This window comes from Python bivittatus, unplaced genomic scaffold (genome assembly GCF_059951505.1).
Source record: "Python bivittatus isolate LINGU-HERP-01145 unplaced genomic scaffold, Pbiv_v1 ctg000070_np1212, whole genome shotgun sequence".
Classification (NCBI taxonomy): domain Eukaryota; kingdom Metazoa; phylum Chordata; class Lepidosauria; order Squamata; family Pythonidae; genus Python; species Python bivittatus.
Genome location: NW_028277034.1, coordinates 54,867,639 through 54,893,309, shown reverse-complemented (window position 1 = coordinate 54,893,309; position 25,671 = coordinate 54,867,639). Strand labels below are relative to the sequence as shown.

The following is a 25,671-nucleotide window of genomic DNA, read 5'->3' as shown; positions in this document are numbered from 1 at the left end:
TGTAAGAGTCACTTTGCTATCAGGTCGGGCTAACTTCTTCTAGCAGTTAACCTTAATATTTCAGAACTCTTGGAAAAGTCGAAAATCCTAGTCTGATGAATAAATTGCCAACTTTTAAATTGTTCAGTGTACTGGTGCATTTAAGAGAAAGAGGCATGTTTGCACCAAGGTAAGTAGCCCATTGTACTTGACATGTGAAAAACTTCACTTACCTGTACTTTGCAACTCCAGCTGCTGTTGAAAGGACACAAACCAGCATTTTTCTTTTGTCTATCCATTGTTAATCAGGATTGGAGTTCATATTTGAATGATCCAAGGCTGAAATCTTGGTGTGTTTTTTTTTTAATTACTTGCCTGCTTGAAATTGGCACATGTAAATTAATTTTCCAATTAGTTTGGCACATGTGCTCCATTATAGACATATCAATCTTATAGTGATGAATAAAACAGAAATCAAAGTCTAAATACAATGTACTTTGGCTTCAACTGCTCTGAGTTTTTAAATCACTTTACATATAAAATATAGATACACACACAAACACACAACAGGTCCTTGTTTAGTGACCACAATTGGGACCAGCAACTCTTATTAAGTGAAGTGGTCACTAAGTGAAACCATGACTGTACTTCCAATCTGACTTCAGTTTTACTTTGCTTTACAGACCTGTGAAGGTCATCAATGCGAGGATTGGTCACAAAGTTATTTTTCATCAACTGCAAATGGACGCTGTCCAAGACAGTTGCTAAGTGAGGACTACCTGTATAATGCCATATTTATTCTGATCTCAGGTCAAACTGGTCAGTTCTCTTTTATGATTGATAAATTAGTTTTATACAGAAGACATAAACACTTCAGATGCAGGTAGCCAGATGTTATTCTATAGGATTCAATTCTTGGTAGAGGGTTTGAACTACCTCTGTCTGAAGAGTCCCAATAAAGGATAAAACCAGGCACGTGATCTGGTAGTCAGTGTAACTGAACAATACCACACAGTACTGTACGGTATATTATGCAGTTTATGATGTGAGTAGATTAAAGCCTTCAGGATGTTTCATGGCTGATGTTGTCATGCCAGAAAAGAAGATCCAAAGCTGCAAAGACAGAACTACAGTGGGAACATGGAATGTAAGACACATGAACGTGGGAAAGCTCAACCCAGTGAAAGATGAAATGAATTGACTACACACTGACCTCTTAGGCATCAGCAAATTGAAATGGACTGGGACGCTTTCCATCAGAAGATCACACTTTTTACTACTCAGGACATGAAAAACAAAGAAGGAACAGGGTAGTAAAAAAAAAAAAAAAAAAGTAAAAAGAAGGAACAGGGTTGCTTTCATAGCCAGGAAGGATATAGTAAGGACAATTGTTCAGTCGTTAAGTCGTGTCCGACTCTCCGTGACCCCATGAACCATATTGCGCCAGGCCTTCCTGTCCTTCACGGCCTCCCTGAGTTGGCTCAGTTTCATAGTAAGGACAATACTTGGATGCAGTACAGTCAATGATTGAATAATATCAATTACACTTCATAGGCAATCGTTTAATGTGACAATTATCCAAGATTATGTTCTAACCCCTAATACAGAAGAAGAGAAGGCTGTCAAGTTTTATGATCAAGCTCAGTCTGAAACTGACAGAACGTGCCAGATGTGCTGCTTGTGGTTGGAGACTGGTATGCCAAAGTTGGAAATATTAAGGAGGAAAACATAATTTGACTCTATGGCCTAGAAAACAGAAATGAATCAGGACAACAATTTACCCGTTTCTGCCAATCTAATGATTTCTTCTTTGCTAGCAGAGTTTTCAAACACCAAAACAATACCTACATTCATGGACATCACCAGATGGAGCAAACAGAAATCACATTTACTGTACTATTGGTACACGGAGGTAGTAAAGATTGGTTCTAACAGCAGGGGGAGCTGACTGTGGAGCAGATCACAAACTGCTCATGAGCAAGTTCCAAATTAGGCTAAAAAAGAAGAAATCCACCAGTTCCATGGTACGATCTTAAGCATGTACCCACCATTTTCAAGGAGAACATCAGAAATTGATTTGAAGTCCTGTATCTCATTGACAGGAACCAGAGGAACTATGAAGTGAAAAAGAAGTTGTTGAAGATGAATGTGACAAGAGACCAAGACCAAGAAACAGAAGAAAACTAACTGGATGACAGAATAGATGGTGGAAATTGCCAAGAAGAGAAGAGAAGCCAAAATAAAAAAGGACAAAGATCTCAGGAAGAAACATAACAAAGAGATCTGTTAGAAGAAATAGGAAGCACTATTACAACAACATCTGTAAAGACACTGAAGATGAAAACAGGTGTGGAAAACAAGGAAAGTCTTCCAAAAGATCTCTGAATTCAGAAGTTCCAACCTCTAACTGGTATGCTAAAGGACACAATGGATACCTAGTACAGTAAGCGAAGATCAAACAAAAATAAAAGGAATATGCTGAAATTCTGTGCTGTAGAGATGTCAACATCCAGGATACCTTAGAAGATATTCTCTATTTACAAGAACTTCTAGTTCTTAATAAGTTAAGGTGAAGTTAGATCAGCATTCTGGTCATTATCAAGTCAGAAGGCTACAGGAACTGATGGAAGACCCACTGAAATATGGCAAGCAACAGAAGAAAAATCAGTCAAGGTTCTAACCAAGCTATGCCAGCAAATCTGGAGAAGGACAGAGTGGCTGACTGATTGGAAGAGGTCAATTTACATTCCGATACCTAAAAAGGGAGGCTTAACAGTGTGCAAACTATTGTACAATATCCTTAATTTCACATGCTAGCAAAATAATGCTTAGGGTCATCCAATGTAGATTAGAGCCCTACATGGAAAAAGAGGTACCAGATGTTCAAGGTGGCTTGAACAGAGGCTGAGGAACATGAGACATTATTGTTGATGCACACTGGAGAAGCCAAATACCACAGAGAAGTCCCTCTGTGCTTCATTGTTTATAGGAAAGCCTTTGATTGTGTCAATCATGTCAAGCTGTGGGAAATGCTCAGAAAAATGGGAATCCAAGAACATCTCCTGGTCCTCATGAGAAACTGATATACAGGTCAGGAAGCCACAGTCCAGAAAGAACATGGCAAAACAGACCGGCTCCAGGTTGGCAAAGGAGTGTGACAAGGCTGTACAGGTCGTCCTTGTTTAGTGACCACAACAGGGACTGGCCACTCGGTCATTAAAGAAAGCAGTCACTAAGGGAAACTGCAACTCTGCTTCTGATCTGACTGCAGCTTTCCTTTGCTTTACAGACCTGCAAATGTCGTCAATGTGAGGACTGGTCTCAAAGTTACTTCTTCATCACCACCATAACTATGAATGGTCACTGTCTGAGGCAGTCACTAAATGAGGACTACCTGCCTACTCTCCTATTTATTCAACCTATATGTGGAATATAGATTAAGGTAAGCTGGATTGGAAGAAGATGAGTGTGGTTTTAAAATTGGAGGAAGAAGCATCAATAACCTGCGCCACGCTGATGACACTACCCTGATAGCCAAAAAGCAAAGGATCTGCAAGGCCTAGTAATAAAAGTCAAGGATTACAGTGAAAAAAATGGGACTAAAATATAAAGTAGGCCAAACTAATGGCACACACAGAGAGGGGTATATATTTGTACTGTACATTTGTTTGCTTGCAGACATTTCTTGCAGCAAATTCTGTCCCTGCTAGGTAGCCATGGAGACCTGGCCTGGCCATCATCTCCTTAAGTCCAGCCTCTAGCACCATTCTTTCTTTTCACTGGACAGACTGAGTGTCAGTCTCCCCTGCGGAGCAGCGGGTTGGCTACAGCGATTCCGTTATTCACCCCAACCCTTGAGGCCTAACCCTCAATACTACGTACATCATTGCGCGCGCGGCCTTTTTTTTTTTTTTTTGGCTTTTGTCGATCAATTAAGGCAGACGGACGCTCATTGGAAGAATTCCCTTTTCTTCTCAACCCTGCACGCTTTGCTAAATCTTATTGGCTAGTTTATCTGTCGCCGCAAACGCGAAGGATCCTGATTGGTGGGTTTTTGAAGGACCCGTACTCTGAGGGAGGAAAGGGAAGGCGAGGAAAGGGCTTCGGCGCACGCGCAGTGCCCGCTTTGGCTGCTGTCGCCGCGGCGTATGGAGCCGCTGCAGAATGGAAGTGGCAGGCAGGAAGCTGACGAGGAGCCGTCGCCTGCCATGGAGACGAGAAGCGAAGCCGGAGTACCCCTGGAGGAACGGCGGCGGTGGACATCGGCCCCAGGCGGCCGTCGGCGCGGGAACGGGCCGAGCAGGGCGGAGGCCACCGCGGGCCGCGAGAAAGAGCGCGTTGGCCCCGCCCCCCGGCCGCGCCTCGATTCCCACCGCAAGAGCCGCCCCCGTGAGTGGCCGCTAGGGGGCGCGGGAGGGACCGCTCGGGGAGGGCGGGGTGGGAAGGGGCGGAGCCGCCGTGCACTTTTTAAAATCTTCCCTTAAAGCTGCAGCGCAATAATTTACTTATTTTATTTATTTATTCGACTTATCTCCGCCCATCTCCCCCTAACGGGGGACGCTGGGCGGCTCACGAGATCCGTTAAAACAATAAATATATAAAACATAGAAACTGTACAAAGCATTACCGGAAAGAAAAAGCCCAGGAGGGTTTTTTTTTAAATAATGGGGTTCAGTGTGGGATTCGGGCTCCCCTTCCTTCAAGGTGACCTCCAGTCTTCTGCAGCCTGAGGCGCAGAGCATCAGGTCGCAGAAGGCCGGGGTCTGATGGGCGACACGGTTCTTCCCCATTTGAACTCACATCAACCCTGAGAGGTAGGCACTCTCTCTTCTTTTCTAACCCTGACGCTGGTGAGTTTGATTTCAGAGTAAGGGATCCTCCTTTTTCTTACTTCATGCCTTCCTTTCATTTCTTTAGCTTATGGGTGCTTATGCCTTCTCTGTCATCTGCAAAGTGCTGTTTATCCCAGAAGGGAGTGAGGTGTTGGGCATGCATGTACGTGTATGTATGTGTGTACACACAAGGTTTGATCAGACGTCCTTTCTAGGCCTGGCTGGAGGATACTTGCTTTTTGGAGTTTTTTGTTCATGGAGTATTAACCGAGGGCCTCCTCCAGCCAACTAAAGGCACACCTTTCCAAAATGATAGCCAATCTGGTGAGCCATGCCTTTATTTATATCCTGCATCTTAATCAAATACCTGCAGAAGTTTAATAAGTTTCAAATATGTCATAAATATAGGGCTGCTCAAACATATCCCCAAACACTAAGAGCTCTCTAAATTGGACTGTCTACTCTGGGCTGCAGAAATCCAAATGGCCACCAGGGGGCAGGAGAGAAGTACATAACATTCTTTCCTCACTTCTCTGCCTGGATTTTCACAGCCCAGATCTTGTAGCCCAATTTCAAAAATACAAGAAATGAAGTCTTGCCCAAGGTGAGCTGAATGATGACCTGAAAAAAATGGTTGCGTTGAAATTGATAGCTTGCTTGGGCTACCAGTGAAGAAATAGGGGATCCAGAGTCTTGACTGTGTCTGTGAGCCCTTATTATTACAAAGGCATATCGATGATTGTGATTCATGAGTTAAGAGATGAGAATTAGTTTGGTTTGGAAGGGGGGTGGGCTTGATATTAGAAGGAATGCATGGAAATGCAGTGAGGATGAATAAGAGGTGCCAGGTGAGTAAACAAGGGGTGGCATTCTGGGTGGGCAAGACCATAATGAAAGGCTGATGTGGCACAGTTATGAACTGCTGCCATTTGCGGTTAAAGGAATGATACACATATTGAAACATGGGGTACTTATGTAAGTACTGGTTACAATGACTGTATTATGAGGAACACAGGAGGGATTTTTGATAGTCATATGCAGAGATTAGGCTTGGTTTGTCATGCTGGAAAGGCGGGGATTGTCAGCAGCTTCTTATTTTTTCATGCTGGAGATTTGAATATTGGATTGATGAAGCCGGGAATCATCTGCAATTCTCTTGTTGCAACTGATAATTTGCAAAGTAAGCAGAAGCATTGGTAGAGGGTTGAGCAAATTCACATCATAAATTGCTCCTTATTTGCATTATCTAATATATCCGTATTTTAATGCAAACAGATGTGATTGACACTAACATATCCCGAAACCTAGATGTTGGTTTTCACCTCTGATAATTCCCAGATATAGAGAACAATAGCCATTCTGGCTGGGAATTAGCAGAATTGCTCTGAGGCCTAGAAAGGCAACGTGTTGCATATGGCTAGCGTACAGCATCATACAGAAAGATAATACATACTGGGATATATCCAGAAAGCAGGCTGTAGTATTTGCTGTTTGGGAAACTGTAGAGGTTACTGTATCTCTGGAGGCCTGAGAGAGATCTGGAGATGTTTAAATAAAGCCAGCACTTTTCCTTTTCCTTCCTTGGTTTTGAGTATTTGCGGTGAAAGATTTCCAGACATCGTTGGAAACAAAGAAAGCCAAACAGGATGACTGTAAAGATCAGGCTATCCTAGAGATAAAAAACATATGGCAGGATCAAGACAGAGAGAGCAATGAAAATATATGTAAATCGAGCTAGCGCTTGTTTTACTACTTTAGCAAAATACAAACTTTGGGCGTATTTCTGTAATTCTATGAACGAATGTTAAGAAACAAGCCTAAAGCTATTCAGTGAGGCTTCTTCTGTAGAAAGTGCACATACAGTTTCACCTTCAAAGTATACAAGCTTCAGTTTTGTCTAACTGCAACTGCAAACCTGCCCTGTACTATAAAAATCTGCACACCGTGTACTACTAAATCATACCTATCTTCGCCTCAGCCATTTGAGAGCTGTGAGAAAAATAAAAATTGAAAGTTGGACTTGGCAGGATGTATCCCTTCTGTTTGCTTTAATCTGGCCTCCTGCACTTGGATTGATAACCTCAAGGTCCCTTTCAAACTCTAGGATTCTACAAAATTACCCATTTCATAGTTATAAAGGAAATATGGAAAAACCTTCCTATCTTTCTTAGTAAATCTGCCCTTAAACAGGTCATTTTTTTTTTAAAAAAAACCATATTATAGCAATGTGTCAGAAAATCTGTGCAGAAGCACAGAATGGGGGCGGGATGTAAAGAAGAAACATTCTTTGTGTCTGTCTGAGTCCTTGGAAGTCACTGTCCTTGTAACTATTGATGCACAGCTGTGATGGTGGTGCTGCTGACTTGAAAAGGCAGTTCCACTCATCATTAGACGAAACCAGAGGGGAAATGAACCCCATGGCCAGTAGGAGATGCTGTAGTTCAAAGCTGTGACACCATGACAGAGCCAAGGGCCTGGTACAGAGCATGTGAACACATTTTGCTCTGAAAATGAATTTGCCATTTAAACCCCCCTTCCCAGTAGCCACCCACATCTCTATCTGTGCAAGGCAAGACCAAAATAGCTAAAATGGGCACTGCAGTGGCTGAAAGCCATTATCCTGATCTGCTGCTAAGAGAGCACGTGAACATCCACATCGAGACATGTGCAGGAATGAGAATAGCATTTGTCTTCCTTGCCCTCCAAAAACAAACCTACAGAAGGACAGGAGTAAAGGGTGCTCCAGCTCGGAGGAGGTGGGGAAGAAGATCACACACAAAATTAAGGGGAGTTGGATGATGTGCAAATGTATCAGAACAGGGTACCCGTGACCACTCAGTGAGTCCATGTTGCATGCCGGACAGCGCTGGAAGTTCTCGGTGGTGGGAAAGGAGGAGATCAGTGGCATGTTTGCAGTGGCACAATAGTGTACACAGATTGGTGGGAAATGCACTTATACTCCAGTAGGTGAATTAGGGTCTAGAAATCCAACAATCAGATGCTGTTAATATGATAGTCTTAAAAAAGTCTTTGCTTTGTGGACCGCTGAAATAGCTACGTCAAAGTGTAGAGGTGATGTATGGTTTTAAATAGAATGTATATGTATACTTTTACCTAGTATATCAGCGGTAGGTCATTTTGCTGGGTCAGGGCACACTGGATTTTGAGAGCATGTGGTAGATGTCGCATAAGATGGCTACCATGTTCATAAAATGTGCACTGTGTTGGGCATGGCCAGTCATGAAGCACCCCTTTACCAGAAGATGAGCTGGCCCTCTGGATGGGCTCTACCCTCCCAGTATGGCCTTTGTAAGATCTATATGAGGCATATACACCTGGACTACAAAAATCCAGCCACTCACTAGATGGCAGTGGGGGTAGACTGCCATCTACTGACTGTCCAGATTTTTGCAGCAGCTACAGTATGCCTAATGTGGACCTCAGAAAGGTTTTAGTCTAGGATGATAAAGGTCGATGCCTTGCTTTGCAGCAAGCTGGCTTTACTTTTAATTTCTATTTTTAAAAATGTCTCTGTGATATGTTGACAGAGCAGAAAATCTTTTAACACTTCGAGCCTTCAATTTTCATATAACAAGAATGTGACAGAAAAAAAGCAGAATAATTTAGTTGATTTTAGACATTGGTTTTGCACAGTATGTGAAGAATAGGATATATGTATAGGATTGCACTGTTAAACGGAATGTTTTAGATTTATGGCAGCATTTTCTGAAACCTTCAGTTGTTGAAATAAGGAAAAGCATTTTGAGGGTGTGCTTCAATACACATAGAAATGAAAAACAGTTTTGAAGGGCATTATTCTAAAATCATTTTTTTCCCCCAAGTGTTTTTCTCACAGGTACAGGGTCTTTTTTTGGATCAACTGAATGTTGATCCGTTGGTTGCAACAGGAATTGACTGGCTGGCTTGTCGCCTGAGCCTGACGTCGTTGTGGGCTGAGAGAGGGACTGGCCCAAAGTCAGTCAGCCAGCCAGCTTTCATGCCCAAGGCAGGACTAGAACTCACCGTCTCCTGCTTTCTAGCCTGGAGCCTTCACCAGGACACCAAACTGGCTCTCTAAATTCTAAAATCATTAAGGCTAACAATTAAACAGTCTCTTCAGGTGTAGGGAAGCAGCTAGGGAGACAAGTGGACTATGGGATAACAAGGGAACTGAGAATACGCTATTTCAGGATAAGGATGTTACAGAGATAATGAATTAATCTTTGTCTGTGTCTTTGTGGTAACAAAAGTTTAAATTCTAGGCTCTAAAGTGGAAAATTAACAAATCGTCACACCTAGATAATGGCTACCCCCTTGCTTTTCACTCAGATGTGAAATTGTTGATCTTCTCACCAATATGTAATATACCCCAAAGCTCCGATTCTGAACCACAGGCGTGGGAAACAATCAAAGCATACTCATTTTTTAAAAAAGAGCCACAAAATTACAAGCCAGTTAGCCCACTGTTTGTTCCAAAATGAAAGTGAGTGTTATTAAAGATAAAATTTTCCAGCATGTAGAATAATAGGTTTTCCTAAAGAGAAATTAACATGGGATTTGCAAAACTATAATTTACTCATCCTTTAAAAAACCTGGAAGACTCAAAAGTTGTGGCTCTGTATAAAGGCTCCTGAGGAAAGGCTGTCTTGAGTAAAGAGAAAGATCTCTCAAGACATGTGAGTGTTGGAAGGACAGAAGAAACCCCAGGTTCTTATTTAAAGGACACACGAGGTGAATTGTAGAATCTGCAGGCACCAAGTTGAAGGCTGCCGATGTAGATGGCTTCAGAAGGCACTGGACAAATTAAGGTTAGGTTGCATTATCCATGGCAACTAGTAAATATAGTTCTAAATTAACTTCAGGATGTGGGTCTGATCCAATAACGTTCTAACAGCACTCAGTACCCCTAAGGACTTGAGAACAGTTCATGCATAGTACATGCAGCCAATTGCTTTTAGGGTTGTTACTTGTCATTCATAAACAGTCATTGCGAAGGATTAATATTATGTGTTTTGTAAGGGCATCAATTTTATCTTTCTGGAATGAGACTTCAAAAAACCTCCATCTTGGTATCTCCTGTTCATGACAGCAGACGATGTGGGAAAGAGGTATTTCTCATGCGAATGCACTTATATTGCTAGCTGTAGGTCAAGGTAGAACAGGAAAAATAGCTCAGTGCATTTCTTCACATGTGCTTGTGCTAGAGTGAAGTTGCACTGAGCGGGAGAGGGCAACGTGATTTTCTTTGATGGATTATCTTAGGATAACCTCTCCTGAACTCTCTTCAGCTTCTAATTGCCTTTATCTTTGGTAAGGGATCTTTCTGGTCAGGAAAGTTAAGTAAATAAATAATATACTTATCTTTAGCAATATTGTGTATTTCAGTGGAGTTCTCAGGAGGAAGAATTGATTCCATATACAGTGGGGCAAAAAAGTATTTAGTCAGCCACCAGTTGTGCAAGTTCTCCCACTTAAAAAGACGAGAGACGCCTGTAATTTTCATCATAGGTATACCTCAACTATGAGAGACAGAATGGGGAAACAAATCCAGAAAATCACTTTGTCTGATTTTTAAAGAATTTATTTGCAAATCATGGTGGAAAATAAGTATTTGGTCAATATCCAAAGTTCATCTCAATACTTTGTTATATATCCTTTGTTGGCAATGACAGAGGTCAAACGTTTTCTGTAAGTCTTCACAAGGTTTTCACACACTGTTGCTGGTATTTTGGCCCATTCCTCCATGCAGATCTCCTCTAGAGCAGTGATGTTTTGGGGCTGTCGCTGGGCAACACAGACTTTCAACTCCCTCCAAAGGTTTTCCATGAGGTTGAGATCTGGAGACTGGCTAGGCCACTCCAGGACCTTGAAATGCTTCTTACGAAGCCACTCCTTCGTTGCCTGGGCGGTGTGTTTGGGATCATTGTCATGCTGAAAGACCCAGCCACGTTTCATCTTCAATACCTTTGCTGATGGAAGGAGGTGTTCACTCAAAATCTCACGATACATGACCCCATTCATTCTTTCCTTTACACGGATCAGTCGTCCTGGTCCCTTTGCAGAAAAACAGCCCCAAAGCATGATGTTTCCACCCCCATGCTTCACAGTAGGTATGGTGTTCTTTGGATGCAACTCAGCATTCTCTCTCCTCCAAACACGACAAGTTGAGTTTAGACCAAAACGTTCTACTTTGGTTTCATCTGACCATATGACATTCTCCCAATGCTCTTCTGGATCATCCAAATGCTCTCTAGCAAACTTCAGACGGGCCCAGACATGTACTGGCTTAAGCAGGGGGACACGTCTGGCACTGCAGGATTTGAGTCCCTGGCAGCGTAGTGTGTTACTGATGGTAGCCTTTGTTACTTTGGTCCCAGCTCTCTGCAGGTCATTCACTAGGTCCCCCCGTGTGGTTCTGGGATTTTTGCTCCCAGTTCTTGTGATCATTTTGACCCCACGGGGTGAGATCTTGCATGGAGCCCCAGATCAAAGGAGATTATCAGTGGTCTTGTATGTCTTCCATTTTCTAATTATTGCTCCCACAGTTGATTTCTTCACACCAAGCTGCTTGCCTATTGCAGATTCAGTCTTCCCAGCCTGGTGCAGGTCTACAGTTTTGTTTCTGGTGTCCTTCGACAGCTCTTTGGTCTTGGCCATAGTGGAATTTGGAGTGTGACTGTTTGAGGTTGTGGACAGGTGTCTTTTATACTGATAACAAGGTCAAACAGGTGCCATTACTGCAGGTAACGAGTGGAGGACAGAGGAGCCTCTTAAAGGAGTAGTTACAGGTCTGTGAGAGCCAGACATCTTGCTTGTTTGTAGGTGACCAAATACTCATTTTCCACCATGATTTGCAAATAAATTCTTTAAAAATCAGACAATGTGATTTTCTGGATTTTCCCCCCCATTTTGTCTCTCATAGTTGAGGTATACCTATGATGAAAATTACAGGCCTCTCTCATCTTTTTAAGTGGGAGAACTTGCACAACTGGTGGCTGACTAAATACTTTTTTGCCCCACTGTATATATATTGATAAGGGCTATAAGATTGAAAATTTGGAAATACTTTTTTTTAAAAGTATGCTGTTTTCACTCAACACCCTTAAAACAGAAGCTTCATAGTTTTTTGTATGTTGCAGTGTGGTTGAATCAGATCTACCCTATTTCATACAGAATGACTAAAATTCATGGCATTTGTATTTGCTCTGTTTTATGACTTTTCCCTGACTACTAACCTCTTTTGGGGATATTTTCCTCTTGCTTTCCTGTTCCATAAAGTTCCTACTTTTTGATGTTTGTCTGCAGTTGTTTCCCTGATCAGACTGATGATTTACGTGCTTTGCTAAAGTTACATGGTTTGGGCCAGTCTAATAGCTGATGAGAACAAAGCTTTTATACCACCAGTATTTAGCCTATTTTTATAGGTACAATGTAATACCACCTTTTAAATCCATTTTTCTTGCTTCCTTAGCTTTTCCTTGGTTTGGCTTGGACATCGGAGGGACTTTGGTGAAGCTGGTTTATTTTGAACCCAAAGACATCACAATGGAGGAGGAGGAGGAAGAAGTGGAGAACCTGAAAAGCATTAGGAAATATCTGACCTCCAACACTGCCTATGGATCCACAGGCATTCGAGATGTCCACTTGGAGCTAAAGGACCTTACGCTGTGTGGACGTAAAGGCAATCTGCACTTTATTCGCTTTCCTACTTATGACATGCCTGCTTTTATTCAGATGGGCAGTGAAAAACATTTCTCGAGCCTCCACACTACTTTATGTGCCACTGGAGGTGGAGCGTATAAATTTGAGCAGGACTTTCGCACAGTATGCAATATTTTGGCTTATATCCCCTTAAGCTGCAAATAGGACCTTCTTAACTTTTTGAAAAGTAGATACTGAATGTGTATTAGTAACTGCGGATGGCAGCTTTCTTCGTAATCCCTTTAAGGAAGTCTAATCTGCTAATCTGAGTGCAAGAGCGGCAAGATGGTGGGCCACCCACCTTTTAAGGATACATTTGTTAGTTGTAAAACCTCAAATTTATCCTTCTCAAGAAAAGTTGGGATAATGAAGGAACTGTCAGGGTTCTGTCATTGCCATAATGTGGGATGGCTTCACTCTAGTTTTTCTTGTAATCGTTGTGGTGAATAGTGATGAAGTAGCTGTTTCTGTAGTTATTTTGGACTGGATGTTTGGTGTATCTGGCAATACCTTGCAAATCTCTACCCATTTTTTCCTTTTTAAAACCATATTTAGGCCCCCATAATAACCAGAGACTTTTAATCAAAATAGTCTGATTCTGGGTGTCTCAGAGATCCCACTTCCATGAATACTTTAGATCAGGGTTCCTCAACCTTGGCAACTTTAAGACGGGTGGACTTCAACTCCAAGAGTTCCCCAGCCAGCAAGGCTGGCTGGGGAATTCTTGGAGTTGAAGTCCACCCATCTTAAAGTTGCCAAGGTTGAGGAACCCTGCTTTAGATATTCTATAAAGAGGGGACAAAATATGTTTCAAGGAAGAGCCATAGATTAATATTCCATTGTGGGCCCATGTTGCAGGTCCATTTATTTCTAGGAAATGCTGTCTGAATCTCTAAAGATGGACTGATACATCTGGTGGGCATGAGATTGGGAAAGGCAATCCTGAATGTTCTTAGTTGGGCCAGTGGTTCCGTCTGATATAAAAATATTAGCATCTTCTTATATTTATTGCTGCTTTCCAACAACCCTTCCCTCCAACACATCTGCACTGAAGGCTTTGTGAATTTGAACGTAGGGGCACTGAATCCTTTCAGGGCAGAGTATTTGACAGAGAAGACTTTTCCCAGCTTCCTCTTTGCCATTTTTTCTTTTCTTTTCTTCTTTTTAAATGATGCCTGTCGAGGATTGAGTGTGGAATCATTTGTAACTACTCTACTGTTGGCCTCAACTTGTTTTCCTCATGTCAGACATTGATGGTTGCAGACCAAATTAATTTTTTCAAGGCCGTGTTACTGAGAGGGGTTGGGTTTCTCTGTGGGCTTTCTTTTGATGCATTCCCTGGTTTGGCTCATTCAGCTGAATGGATTTGCTCTCTGGGCTCTTCCTTTTGATGTGCATCCAAGTGGTCCTGTGTTTAGGCTAGCTAGTCCTTGGGTCTTTCTAGCCCTTCAGGTCCTCGTGGCTTTCTCATTTTTATCCTGAAAGCAGAATAGGTCTGTGGTTGTTTTAGGTAATTACTGCATCTCTTTCAATTCCCAAAGATGTAACCATCATGCAGTTAGAGTATACCACACAGCAGTGAAAGGGCAGTGCTGTTGTTAAACTTGAGGGCAGCTCTCAAATTTTTGATCCATGATGGCCATCCTGTTGCTTGTCTGCCATAAAATCCTAAATACCTCCTCCCAGAGCCTTACAATCTGCATCTTGGATTCTCTGCCTGCTCCATGAGAATGCCATTCCCTTGTTTGCCTTGGCTCTTCTGTTGAATTGGAAGACACTTATTTAATGTGGTTGTGTGTGTTTCCTTGCAAACCTTTCCAGAACAGCCTAGAATGACATGATACCACCTCTTTATCCCTGTTGAAACTCTCAGTCAAGTTGAAGTAAGCAAAAGCATTTGTCAACAGCCCAGATCATGATCACTGGTATCTGTAGTTCATACCGACGAAATGAATATAGATTGGTATAAACAGTTTCTACAACACAAATAATAGTGGGATTTGCAAGCTATGGCATTTGTAGAATTGGAATCTGTCTGGTTGATCTGTTCATCAGAGAAAGAGCCTTCCACCAACCGGTTGTTGCTCCTTCCCAGTTCCTCCTGGGAATGTTTTCTCTCTAGCTCTCTTCAAAGCTTGTCTCTCCAAACAGGTGGGTGACCTTCGGCTGTGCAAAATGGATGAACTTGACTGCCTTATAAAGGGAGTTCTCTACATTGATTCAGTGGGGTTCAATGGACACTCGGAGTGCTACTATTTTGAAAACCCCACAGATCCTGAAAAATGTCAGAAGGTCCCCTTCAACTTGGAGAATCCCTACCCTCTCCTTTTGGTGAACATCGGCTCAGGGGTCAGCATCTTAGCAGTCTATTCCAAAGACAATTACAAGCGAGTGACAGGGACCAGGTGAGGTTCGCAAAGGAAAGCATAATGCTTTTAAGTTGAATAAGCTAGTCATGTCCCTGAATTGTTGACGTTGGACTCAGGAATATCAGCAGTTTAATGGAAGAGCATTGATTTGGTGTAGATGGTAGACTGTATTGGTAACTTGTGCATTTGGGAATAAGCCAAATGCACAAGTTTATGTAATGGGGCTTCCTTCCAAGAAAATGGGCATGAAAAAAAAAATCAAACTGTTAGAGTGTGAATTACTCTCTGGGATTGTTTCGAGGAGATGAAATTGCTAAAACAGTTTGTCACATTGACATACTTCATGCAAAGCCTACCTAGGAGGATCTTTACCAATTAGCAGGATATCAGCTATTAGCTAATGAGGACTAAATTGCAAGATTCTTTTCCCCTCCCCACCCCTTGCAGTATTCACTGGACACCAGCCATGATTGGTATGTCTTCTTTGCTAGCCTTGGAGGAGGAACATTTTTTGGCCTCTGCTGTCTTCTGACCGGCTGCTCCACCTTTGAAGAGGCTCTTGAAATGGCATCCCTTGGAGACAGCACAAAAGTGGACAAACTAGTGCGGGATATTTATGGAGGGGACTATGAGCGCTTCGGGCTGCCAGGTTGGACCATAGCATCCAGGTAAGGCCTCCTGAGATGTTTTAGTTGGGAGCATAACACAATTGGAACACCCTTCTCTGTTGCTAGTTTGGGGTCCTCAGGGGAAAATGGTGTGTTGGTGGCTTAATGCACATGGGTGGCATAGAGGATTCTTAGAGACCTTGGACCTTTTGAGATGGAATGGGTTGAAAATAATGCCAATTTGCACAGTGTTAACTGTACAAAGAAAATGTCATGGCATCAGTTTTCTGCTTCAGACAAATAGCCTCGGTAAAGATTAGGGGATTTGGGAAGTTATGTCTGAGTCTAAGAACCATGTGGTTTTCATTTTATATCCATGTTTCTCTATATTGCAACAATTGTGAGTGAGTTGGCATTCCTGTGGTTTGAAGGAGTCCTGGGTCTAGGCTAGGGGAGAGACAAAGGATGAAGGATGATTGTAGCTCCGCTTGGAGTTCACTTCCAGAGTAACTCCTTTGAAGAGCTCTATTTTAGCTGCAGAAAGCATTGAAAGTGCACATTTAATCTCTGGGGTCTCGGATAACAAGGTATTGATCCAGATTTAGGGTTCTCTAGTAAAAGCAGATTTCTATTTTGCTCCCTTCCATGACAGGCCCTCTAAAAGGCTTCATAGTAAACGGAGGATCCTTCTGAATGTGGTGGGTGAGAAGGAGCAAAGATACGGGCCCTTCCAGTGGGTTTAGCCTGTGATTTGGAAAGAGGCATCCTTGAGAGATTCCTGGAAAGCTGAGCCTGTTTTTTTTTTTTTTTAATATTTATTTATTAGATTTATATGGCCAGCCATCTCATTGCCGTGACCTTGGGCAGCTTGTTACTTGTTTGTGGATTGGTTAAAATTTTAGGGTGGATCAATGAGCCATTGCTTGAACATAGTAGAGGCAATCAACTTCATGATTTTTTTTTTAAGCTGTTTCCTTTGTTTGGCCCAATAGTTCCATGGATAAATGTGTGTCCTCTGCATGAAAAGCTGATTGTGTGTGTAGACTCTTTCTGGCATGTTTTGGAGGCTTCAGCTCTGACCTCCTCCTCCTCCTCACATTCAGATTAGGAAGAGTCTCATGCTTTTTTATCTTTTTTCCCCTGAAGTTATTCTTTTTTGAGTTTGGTGATGGTGACATTTTGCCTATAGACCTTTGCAGCGAATGTTTTTGGTTGGTTTTGAGCAGAGGGAGATGTCTAGCGTTGCTCTACCCAGCATTATGGCTGAAATAGGTTCTTCTGATCTCTACCAGATTAATGGATCTATGAAAAGCTTCATCTGGAGTTCTGTCCTTGCTTTGGCACTGTGCCTGTGTTTGTGTGTGTGTGTGTGTATCTTGGAAATGGTGTGGCTCAACTCGCCTCCTTCTGTTAAAAACTGCCTGTGCCCCCTCTTCCATCCAGCTTTGGAAACATGATGAGCAAAGAGAAACGAGACGCAGCCAGTAAGGAGGACCTGGCGCGAGCAGCCTTGATCACCATCACCAACAACATTGGCTCCATCGCACGAATGTGCGCACTGAATGAGGTACAGGCTTAAGCCAACAGCCAGGGCTACACTTAGTTCCTCTTAGGGATGGGTGGGGAAGGGAAGCTTTCTGAGAGTAGCACGTGCAGAAATCCTTGGCTCTGATGAGCAGGAAGACTAGCTGGTGGAAAGGTCTCCCAGCCTCTCACAGCAGGCGTGATTCTATGTTTCATCTGTGAACAGTACCCAGATGTTTTTTTCTGAGATTGCTTGGAGACAGACAGGGGGGATGTAGCTTCACTACTGTTTTAAAAAAGTAAATAGCATCCTCCGTTCTGGAAGGGGACATGGCTGATATTCCAAGCGGAGGACAAGGTATGTATAGCAGGAAGTCACTGCACCTGTTTGCATCATGGGAATTAAGCTGGGCGCTTCCAGCTTCTTTACAGTGCTGCCTTGTTGCAACCATGTCAAGCAGCATTGTACAGGGCTATGAAAGAACCCAAGCGTGGCGTCGGCTTGCGGTCACTGCTTCCCTATGCAGTAGTAACCAGGCAAGGGAGTGTACTCCCTCATACCGCTGAAACCTCTTTCCTGATAGAGCAGCTCATATATCTTAGGCAGACTCACAAGGAGCTTGGAAAGAGCTGCCAGAAAATTGGAAGCAAAGATGGTTCTCTCCTAGAAAAGGTTTAGAAGTTGCCAGTAGATTAGAAGATGCCATTAGATTGAAACCAACTTTTCAGCTCTTTCCTAAACTTTTTTATTCCCTGCCTTAAGCCCCAGTCCTAAGGTAAGTAACTGAGTGTGTATTAAGTCTGATGCCTTCTGGATAGCTAATGAGTTCAGAAAAAAAAACTGGGAATTGCTTTACTCCTGGGAACCTTCTTCCGGGGATACCCAGCCCCAGCTTCAGATCTAACTGTCCAACCTATATATATGTCACTTTTCCTGAAACCATCCCAACATTGTCATTAACTTGAGACCAGCACCTTGCACCCATAAGAAACTCCTCCTCCATCTGGACAGCTTTAATAGTCAGGAGATGAAGAGCTGAGAAGGTGTATGCTTTGCTGGAAGGCACCTGTAGACTTTGGTGTCCTTTTAGAGACTGTGTCAATGAGCCTGGGGCTAACTTGGGTATTAAAAGTTACCTGAAAGGGAATAATAGAGTTCTATTGATTATGTGCATCAAGTCAATGTCAACTCTTAGTAACCACGTAGACAGACCTTCTGCAGGATGATCTGACCTCATCCAGGTGCTTCAGGTCTTCCAATGGTGCCCCCATCACCACTGTAATTGAGTCCATCCATCTTGCTGCTGCTTGTCCTCTTCTTTGACCTAAATGAACAATGCATCCCCGTTGTCTTGATTTATTCTTCATAAGCATCAGGTTCTAATATTTTTCCTCTTTTTTCAGAACATTAATAGAGTGGTTTTTGTGGGGAACTTCTTGCGAATCAATACCATCTCCATGAAGTTTCTGGCATATGCTTTGGACTACTGGTCAAAGGGACAACTGAAGGCGCTTTTCCTGGAACATGAGGTAAAGCCACACTGCAGTGCAGTCTTACTGTTCTTCCCTTTTCCCTTGAAAAGCCATGTTTCTTTCTGTCTTTGTGGTATGACGTGGACAACACAGTCATCTTGAAAACCGCATCCTAGTTCTTGTAATAATCAGTTGGATTTATGTCTTTCAACTGTTTCCTGAGAGCTTTGTAATTTAGTAAAAAGGGATCCCAAGAAAGAGAGAGAGGGGAGGAGAGTTGGGAGAAGATGGCATGAAATGCAGCATTTTTAAATCATGAACTTAATCATTAAGTTTCTTTGTTTTAAAACAGGGATATTTTGGAGCAGTGGGGGCTCTTCTGGAGCTTTTGGAATCAGCCTGAATCCACTGAGAGTCTGGACCCCAGATTCAACAGGGGATTTCTAACCAAGATGGAACATCTGTGTTCATTTAATTTTATTTGTAAAAACAACTACCTATTAATAGCTGCAGTGACTGTGAATGACGTCTTCAGTCTTTGCAGAGAAGGACAAATAGAGTTTTTTGTTCTTAAAGGTAACTGGATATAGGTTAGTTGGTCAGAATGCTTATCTGTACATGAAACTGTGTGAATTGTGTGGATCCAAAATGTTAAGATGTGCATTTGCTCAATCTTGTGTCAAGCAACATTTCTTCCATGGACTTTGAGGTGGCTGCAGCTGTCACTTCATGTCTTCTAGGAATTATTTTAAGTATTGTTCTATTTACTAATCTTGTATAAACTCTTGAAGGGCTGTGTGCATTTTCATAATGGCATCAAGATGTGCAGACTATGAAAACACACCTAAAATATTAAATCTGTTTTCTTAAAAGAGCAGTTTTTGTCCCTTGATTGCAAAGGAAATTGGTTTTCAAGTAATAAACCAGGGCAAAGGATTGGGAAGCAAGAGAGGAAAGAAAAGAAAAAATGAAGCCTGTGTGTTCATGACTTTGTTCACAACGCTACAATGAAGTATCAGCTTTCTCCTACAGAAAACCGAGTGGATGATCAAACATTTTTTTGACCAGTTTTGACCAGGCTATTTTCTTGACCAGTTTGCCATAGACCAAACCCAGAAGAGATCATAGAACCTCTGTAGCCAACAGGAAAGTCCCCAGGGTATGGTAAAAAAGTCAAGATGGTGGCCAGAACACTATGATCAAAGCTGTGGCTGTGCAGGGCGTGTAAAAAACAGGCAGAGTTTCAGTTGCACTGTTCTGGCCGCCATCTTGACTTATTTTACCATACCATGCAGTTGCTCCTGCTGGCCAACGCAGGTTGGAGAAAATGGTTTGGTAGCTCCAACACTCTAGGTCAGTCAGTGATGGCAAACCTTTTGTGTTCGGCATGTCAAAAATTCGGGAAATGCTAACTTGGCTCTGGTGTCATGTCACCCCCTCCCAAACAAAAGTGAAACAATTCTTTACATATTCATTTATTTTAAAAAATACAGTCCAATCATGTGTGATACCATGTATTATATAAAGAAACGTCAAATAATTACAAAAATGAAATACGAGTAGAACAAATTCAGTTTTTTTGGTAACTCAGACAGGGAGAATAGGTTGTTGTCAGGTGTTGGTGAATGCTGGTGTGTCACCCAAAATATGGTGTGTCACCTTTGACACGCATGGTCTTGCCTCAAAAGCTGCAGAGGAACAGAGCTGTAGGTTCACCACCAGCTTACCTAAAAGAACTACCATGCCTCCATACCAAATGCAAAATTTCAGAATTTTTTGGAGTTGGGGAGGAAGTCTGTGGTTCTGCTTAACAGATGCAACATCTATTTTGGACTCTGGCAATCGTTTCTTCTTTTTTCCACACTCCCCCCCCCCCCCCCCGAAACACTGAGATACAAGTGAACTCCTGAACCTCTGGTTTTGTTAATACAGTAAAGCATCTTGAACTGCAGACAGTGGCCTGTCTTGGTTCTCCAGCAAAAAAATGAGCAGACTCCTCTGTATGGCTGTACCTGTTTGATAGTCTTATGCAAGTATGGGAAACTTTTCCAATTGGGGCCCATCCTCAGCTTTCAGAGGACTGTCAAGGGCTGCACTTCAGGAAGTGGGTCGATGAGAAATAGGGTAGGCCTGGATGAAAAGTGGTCTGGGTAAAAATTGGTAACCATCAACTGCCGTGCTGCTTTCTCTTTGCTTCAGTGTCTCTCTTCTCTCTCTATAATGTTGGTCCCAACAGGTGGTTTTTCCAGTTCACATCCTTAAATTTGTCATGAGGATTCAAAGCCACTTTGAGCTTTGAATTCACTGCTATATGTTACAACAAAGGGCTGAGATAATGTTCTGTTAACGTGTCCCGATTTCCTTGGCTGCTGTGTACATTTCATAGAAACCCACCAGTTCATACTGTTGTAAACAGTTCTGAACTTAGCTTTTAAGCCTTTGCTATTTGATAGTGCCATGAGTTCAAGTCTAAGCTGCCTGGAGCGTTGAATAACATGACATCTAAAGGTATTATAAAAATGCCTTAAGGCCATCTCTCTGGCTTTTTAAACCCTGAAACTATTGAATAAATTCAAGCATACTCTGTTCGTTCTGGGGGTTGTACATTGTTTAAATAGCCTTCCTTTTCCCAGTTCAGTTTGCCACAATCTCTTTGAAAGCAATAATTTAGATTTACAGAACACTAAAAAGTTGTCTTGCCCTTGCTGTTTCCTGCTGTGCTTTGTTAGGGCTCTGTGTTGTCTACCCTGAATATCAATTCAGTGGCCATTGCCTTTTCCTCTGCTTCATTGAGACCGTCTCTCCATTTACAAATCACCTACAGAGCAGAGATGGGAACACAGATATCTGTTGGTGTGGATTAGAGCAAACCTACTTACTACATGTCACATCTGCACACAACCCAGTGTGCTTCTTTATAGTCCCCTGGGAAAGGGAATTTCTTTTAACCAAAAAGTAACATACAAGTAGATTGAATTAGGAACCCAGTTCCATACTTGTAAGCATCCACTGTTGGAAGAAGTTGTTGTGCATGGTCCTGTGGCGAGATGGTTGAAGAGGGATCCCTGATTTTTATATCTTTCTGAAGATGATCTTTTGTCTTACCTTTTACATGCTCAGACCATCTGAGTATCAAGGACCCAGTCTCATCTTTTCCAGCCCTCCCCAAGTGAGTGTCCTTCACACGTATTCACAGAAGGCACAGCATAAGATAAACTAGCACTCCCGTTTCTCAGCCAACCATAGCCATTTGAAATCCAGCACATCTCAAGGACATCCAGGCTACCCATAGAGGTTTTCCAGGTTCTGCTGCAGAGGCATCTGCCCTTACTGGAGTGGTGTGTTTCTCACTGAGTTTCAACCCATCCTTCGTCCTTCTGCAAGCTCACTTTGTACGTCAGAATACAAAGCCCAAGGCAGGGCTTGGGCAGGTACCAGAGTCCTTTGTGGCAGACAGTGGGGCGGATTTGCTTTTGCTATTCATGGAGCAGATGAAAGAAAGGGACTCTGTGTGCTTGTTCAAAAATACTTTCTGGCACTTTCAAAGGCTTCAGTCCCACTGTGACGTCGTGTGCTCACTGTTAAGGAAAAGTAGGTCAAGGGGAGCTGCGCGCTGAAAGAGAAAGTGGGTTTCTCACGTGGTTCCAGAAGGTGCATCGGATTCCAGAATAGGAGTGATAATAGAAATAGGGCAGGAATCAGAAAATTGAAATGGCGGAAAAAAGAGGGAATGGGTAATCTGTATGAAAAAGAAAGGTAGGGCCAGAAATCGGCTTTTGAACACTCATAACATTTATTTATTCGTTCAGATTTTGATGCCACTCTACTCCCGACGTGGGGCAGTAGTAACCTTCGCATGCACACACTTGTGCATGTGACCAGAGCCTTAGGAGAGAGGAGAGCCAAAATGCAGTCTTCCAGAGTGCTGTTAGGCTCAGACGTTAACCAAGGTTATCCCTTGGATGGGAGACCTCCAGGAAATCTTGGGCCCAAGTGCTAGTTTGAAAAGCTGGAAAAAGCACCCCCCAAGAACCGCTTCCGTGTTACCACCAAGAGGGCTGCTGGATGCATTAAGAACACTCTATTTAAAACAACAGTGGGAAAATAAATGGGCCAACTCGATCATGCTTCCACATATATCAAGCCCTGGTTTGTTCTCAGTTTATTAAACTGTAATTGATTGGTTCTCACAACATTTTTAATTCAGAAACCATGGCTTACAAACGACTGTTTGGGTGCATGGAACATGCTAAGCTTCAGACAAGCCATGCTTTGCTGTCACAGGAATCCCAGCTACGTTAATTCTCAAATAAAACAACACAGTCGTTTATTTGCTTCTCATATCCCGCCTTTCCTTCAGGGACTTGAGGCCAACATGGTGGTTCCGCCCCTTATCTTTCCCCACAGCAACCCTGTGAAGTTGTCTGGGCTGAGAGGGAGGAACTGGCCCAAAGTCAGTCCCAGATGAGGGGCTTCAACTTGGCCCTTTCTGTTCCAAGTCCAGCCCCTTCACCACTCCCCCACACTGACCCTCTGGAGCTTAACATTTTGTTAAAAAAGAAATGAATGGTGCTACCAACACTGACCCCTCCAGACCTACCTTTTTTGTAGGGTGGCCCTTGATCTGCTGTGCAGACTATAGTAGCCCTCATTTCTACGGAAATGGTGCATTTATGAAATGGAATGTGGCTTGCAGATCTTGGTAGCCATTGCACAACATGGTCAATCGAAGCCAAATGGTTTAGCTTGGTATTTAACCCCAACTTGTATTTTGAAACAGACATGGGGGGCTGGAACAGGCTGTCCTGCTAAAATTAACAGCAACGTGCTTACGTTGTGCATGTGTGTGGGTGTGCGCGCACATGTGTACACAGTCTGTTTAAAGCTACTCCATTACTACAGCTCTTTAGTAACTAGTAATTCCTACAGCTCTTTAGTAACTCCATTACTACAAGCTCAGCTCTTTTCACCCATGGTCTGTAGAGGGCAGGCTAGTTCTTTCCAAACAGCTTGGACGGAGCCATTCTTGGTTCCTGAATCCCCCACCCCTTTTTCAAAAAAATGTACAAATACTCATAGAAAGGTAGCTGGTAAGTATATGGTCTCTTGCAAGGAATGCTTGTCGAAAAAAAGCTAAATGGTTGGGCATAAGATGTACTTCTGCCCTCTTCATTGTATGGAAGTGAAAGTTGGGGATGTCAGGAAAAGGATAAGATAGTTGGATGGGAGCAGGGCAGCTAAGAAGTTGGCCTGCTAAACTGAGAAAGGCTCAGGAATGAATGGGTGGTGAATGAAGGTGGACTGAGTCCACAAGGGAATGAGCAGGACAAGAACGTTGAATGGTCCTACAGAACGTGGCATGTTCTACAGAAAGAAGACTGAATGGCAAAAAATACAGATCTATGAAGGGAGTGGGGATCTTGTAGACCAAAGTAATGGTTGGATGGAGTTGAGATCCTAAAAGAGAAAGAGGGGAGTCATTTCAAGAAACAAAGGGCCCTGCAGAGGTGTTTGGACTTGATGGAAGCACGGATGGTTTGTAAGGACAGAAAGGCGCAGAGAAGAATAGCGGTCTAACTAGGTCTCCCTTCATAGAGTGCATCAGTATAGGCTTCCTCTTTCACATCACACCCAGCAGGGGACGTTTAAAGGAGGCCATCAGCCATCTGGCTGCCAAGATTTGCATCTGTCATGGACAGATGCAGTCACCATTGAAACCCCAGAAGATAGGGGCCACACATCTACCTCCAGAAGCAGTAAATTCCATCGGTGAACTCTGCATGAAGAAGCTGGTTTCACTTTTCCATCTTGCCTTTGCAGATGAAGCCAACCATTGCTATCCCACCCTGGGGCAGAACAACTTGTGCATGTAGTATACAGAAAGTCAGCTTGGAATATTGATGTCTGCAAACAACACAGAAGCTCACTGTTCTGGAAAGAACAAAGCTGGCATCTCCTCGACCCTGTTTTCCCCAAAGAGTGCCACAACATTACAAAACCAGTTGCCCAAAGGCCGATTCTATCTGCGGGGAACTGTACGAGCAGTTTGCAGGAGGGCCCTTGGAGACTGAACCATTCCTCCACTTGACGCCTCCACTGTGGACAATAATAGATGGGCTTTCTACAGCACAGTGAGCCAGTGGTTTAGTCTGGGTATCGAGCTAAGCCACCATTGAACCACAGTCAGTTCAACCAGCTAAAGGGCCTTGGTTTGTGCAATTGCTAGGCATAAACTCTGCTTTCACAACCCAGAATTGGTGGGTGCGTGCACAGCATGATGCCAAAATCAGAGTGTGTCATAGCCTTGGGATAAGACTCGTTTGCAAGAAGCAGGTCACGGTCTGCAAAACCCTTAACCGAGAACTGCTTAAACCTCACGCATCAGCCGAAAAGGGTGCAAGAGCAGCTCTCCCAGATCAACCGCCGGGCGCCCCCCCCCCCAGCCGAGAGTCTGAAAGACATGAAAAGAAAAGGGATGGACCGGGAAAAGGGAAAAACAGAAGAAGCAATGAATACAAAAGCCGCGCCCTGGTTCTTAACTTTGCCAAATTCTTTCTGCCAGGGCTTCTCTGGCTCGGGCTACACATTTTCCAGGACAGTGTTTATTCCAGGAATTACCCTTGGCTGCACAGGGCAGGGATGTAGGAAACCACTTGTGTTTGCCTGAGCAAGCGGTTCTGCGCAAGATACGTGCACGGCAAATACAAGTGCTCAGCTCTCAAGGTGCCCCAGCAGTGGGAGGCCACGAACTGGGTCCGCCGCCTCCCTCCAGACCTGGAAGATTTCCAGATTCTTTCAACCGCCAGCCTAGGTTGCAGTTAGGTCTGCTTTCTGCCAGTGTTTGCAAACACATTTGCACACCCTTGTGCAAGGAATGGATAAGGAAAACCCAGCCGGGAAGGGAAGTGGAACAAAACCAAAGACGTCTGTTTTTGATGCTGCCTTTTGCAGGGCTCACACAATGTGCTTAACTTGGTTAATGAATTAAACCCATTTTCTGGGTTGGAACAATATATTAAATTGTAAACCAACCCAGCGGGTTTGGTTCACCCGATACACTGAACCCCGAAGCCTTGCCAATAGAGATGATGGGGATTGTCATCCAGTAACATCTGGAGTGTCTCAAGTGGCTGAACTTTGATCTGAAAGGGCCTCTTCTCAGGTGAAGACTCGTGAAGACAAGGG

The 25,671-nt window shown here is 43.2% G+C and overlaps 1 protein-coding gene across 1 annotated transcript; it reads left to right on the top strand.

Moving 5' to 3' along the window:
- The first annotated feature begins 4,077 nt into the window (after positions 1 to 4,077).
- Positions 4,078 to 19,358, top strand: PANK2 (pantothenate kinase 2). The gene is made up of 7 exons (XM_088133187.1): positions 4,078 to 4,368; positions 12,283 to 12,635; positions 14,664 to 14,917; positions 15,373 to 15,549; positions 16,933 to 17,056; positions 18,418 to 18,543; positions 18,839 to 19,358. The coding sequence occupies exons 1-7, from the start codon at positions 4,128 to 4,130 to the stop codon at positions 18,887 to 18,889; spliced, it is 1,326 nt and encodes a 441-aa protein (XP_087989313.1). The 5' UTR covers positions 4,078 to 4,127; the 3' UTR covers positions 18,890 to 19,358.
- The last annotated feature ends 6,313 nt before the right edge of the window (positions 19,359 to 25,671 follow it).